Source organism: Hippocampus comes, unplaced genomic scaffold, assembly GCF_001891065.2.
Source record: "Hippocampus comes isolate QL1 unplaced genomic scaffold, H_comes_QL1_v1.1 C16748072, whole genome shotgun sequence".
NCBI classification, from domain to species: Eukaryota; Metazoa; Chordata; class Actinopteri; order Syngnathiformes; family Syngnathidae; genus Hippocampus; species Hippocampus comes.
In genome coordinates, this window is record NW_017838112.1 from 1 (window position 1) to 788 (window position 788).

At 57.2% G+C, this 788-nt stretch overlaps 1 protein-coding gene across 1 annotated transcript; it reads right to left on the bottom strand.

Annotated features, from left to right (window-relative positions):
* Window positions 1–8: 8 nt before the first annotated feature.
* Window positions 9–766, bottom strand: LOC109509057 (ankyrin repeat and SOCS box protein 14-like). The gene is made up of 2 exons (XM_019858980.1): window positions 485–766; window positions 9–238 (listed from the first exon to the last, which is right to left on the bottom strand). The coding sequence occupies exons 1-2, from the start codon at window positions 744–746 to the stop codon at window positions 63–65; spliced, it is 438 nt and encodes a 145-aa protein (XP_019714539.1). The 5' UTR covers window positions 747–766; the 3' UTR covers window positions 9–62.
* Window positions 767–788: the final 22 nt, after the last annotated feature.

Here is a 788-nt window from a genome sequence, read left to right on the forward strand (position 1 = left end):
GATAACGTTGGCGAGAAATGATCAACTCGTCAGCCGAGTGCGTTCCGTTACGTGTTTTTGTCTTACTGCAGATGGCCCCTGTGCGCGGCGCGGTGTATGGGCAGGTGGCCGCTCTGCTTGGCCACGTTGGCATCGGCGCCGTATTCCAGCAGCAGCGTCAGCGACGACACGTCGCCGCTGGCGCACGACTCGTACAGCACCGACGCCTCATCCTGAGCCTGAGACAGCACGTCTGCTCCTGGAACAACAACAACATAAGTGAGTCGTACTTTTAGTAGTCATTAGTAGAGCTTTCCGTATCAATTATAAAGTGTAAAAGCTTATAAATCCAGGTCAAATACTTTTTTCCCCCATTCCTATGATTTGAAGTTTCTTAAAGCATTTTCAAAATCACTTCCAGTATATTCTGACGATGAAAACTAATGGTTAATGGTACAAGTAGTGGAAGTAGTAGCAGGCTATCGGTGGCTGCGTTTGTCGTCACCTTTCCTGAGGAGGAGCTCCAGCACCTGCAGGTGTCCCGCCTGAGCGGCCAGAGCCAGCGGCGTGAGTCCGAAGCGGCTGCGCGCGTCGGGCGCGGCCCCGGACTCCAGCAGCAGGCTGGCCATCTCCGCGCTGCCCAGCCGCGAGGCCTCGTGCAGGGGCCGCCGGTCGTGGTGGCCCGCCTGGTTGACAGGCGCGCCCCCGCGGAGCAGTCGCCGGGCCAGGTCCATGCAACCCGAACGGACCGCTGCAGTCGGAGCCATTGCGGAATATGGCAATTCAGATCAAAGATAGCTCGGCCACAC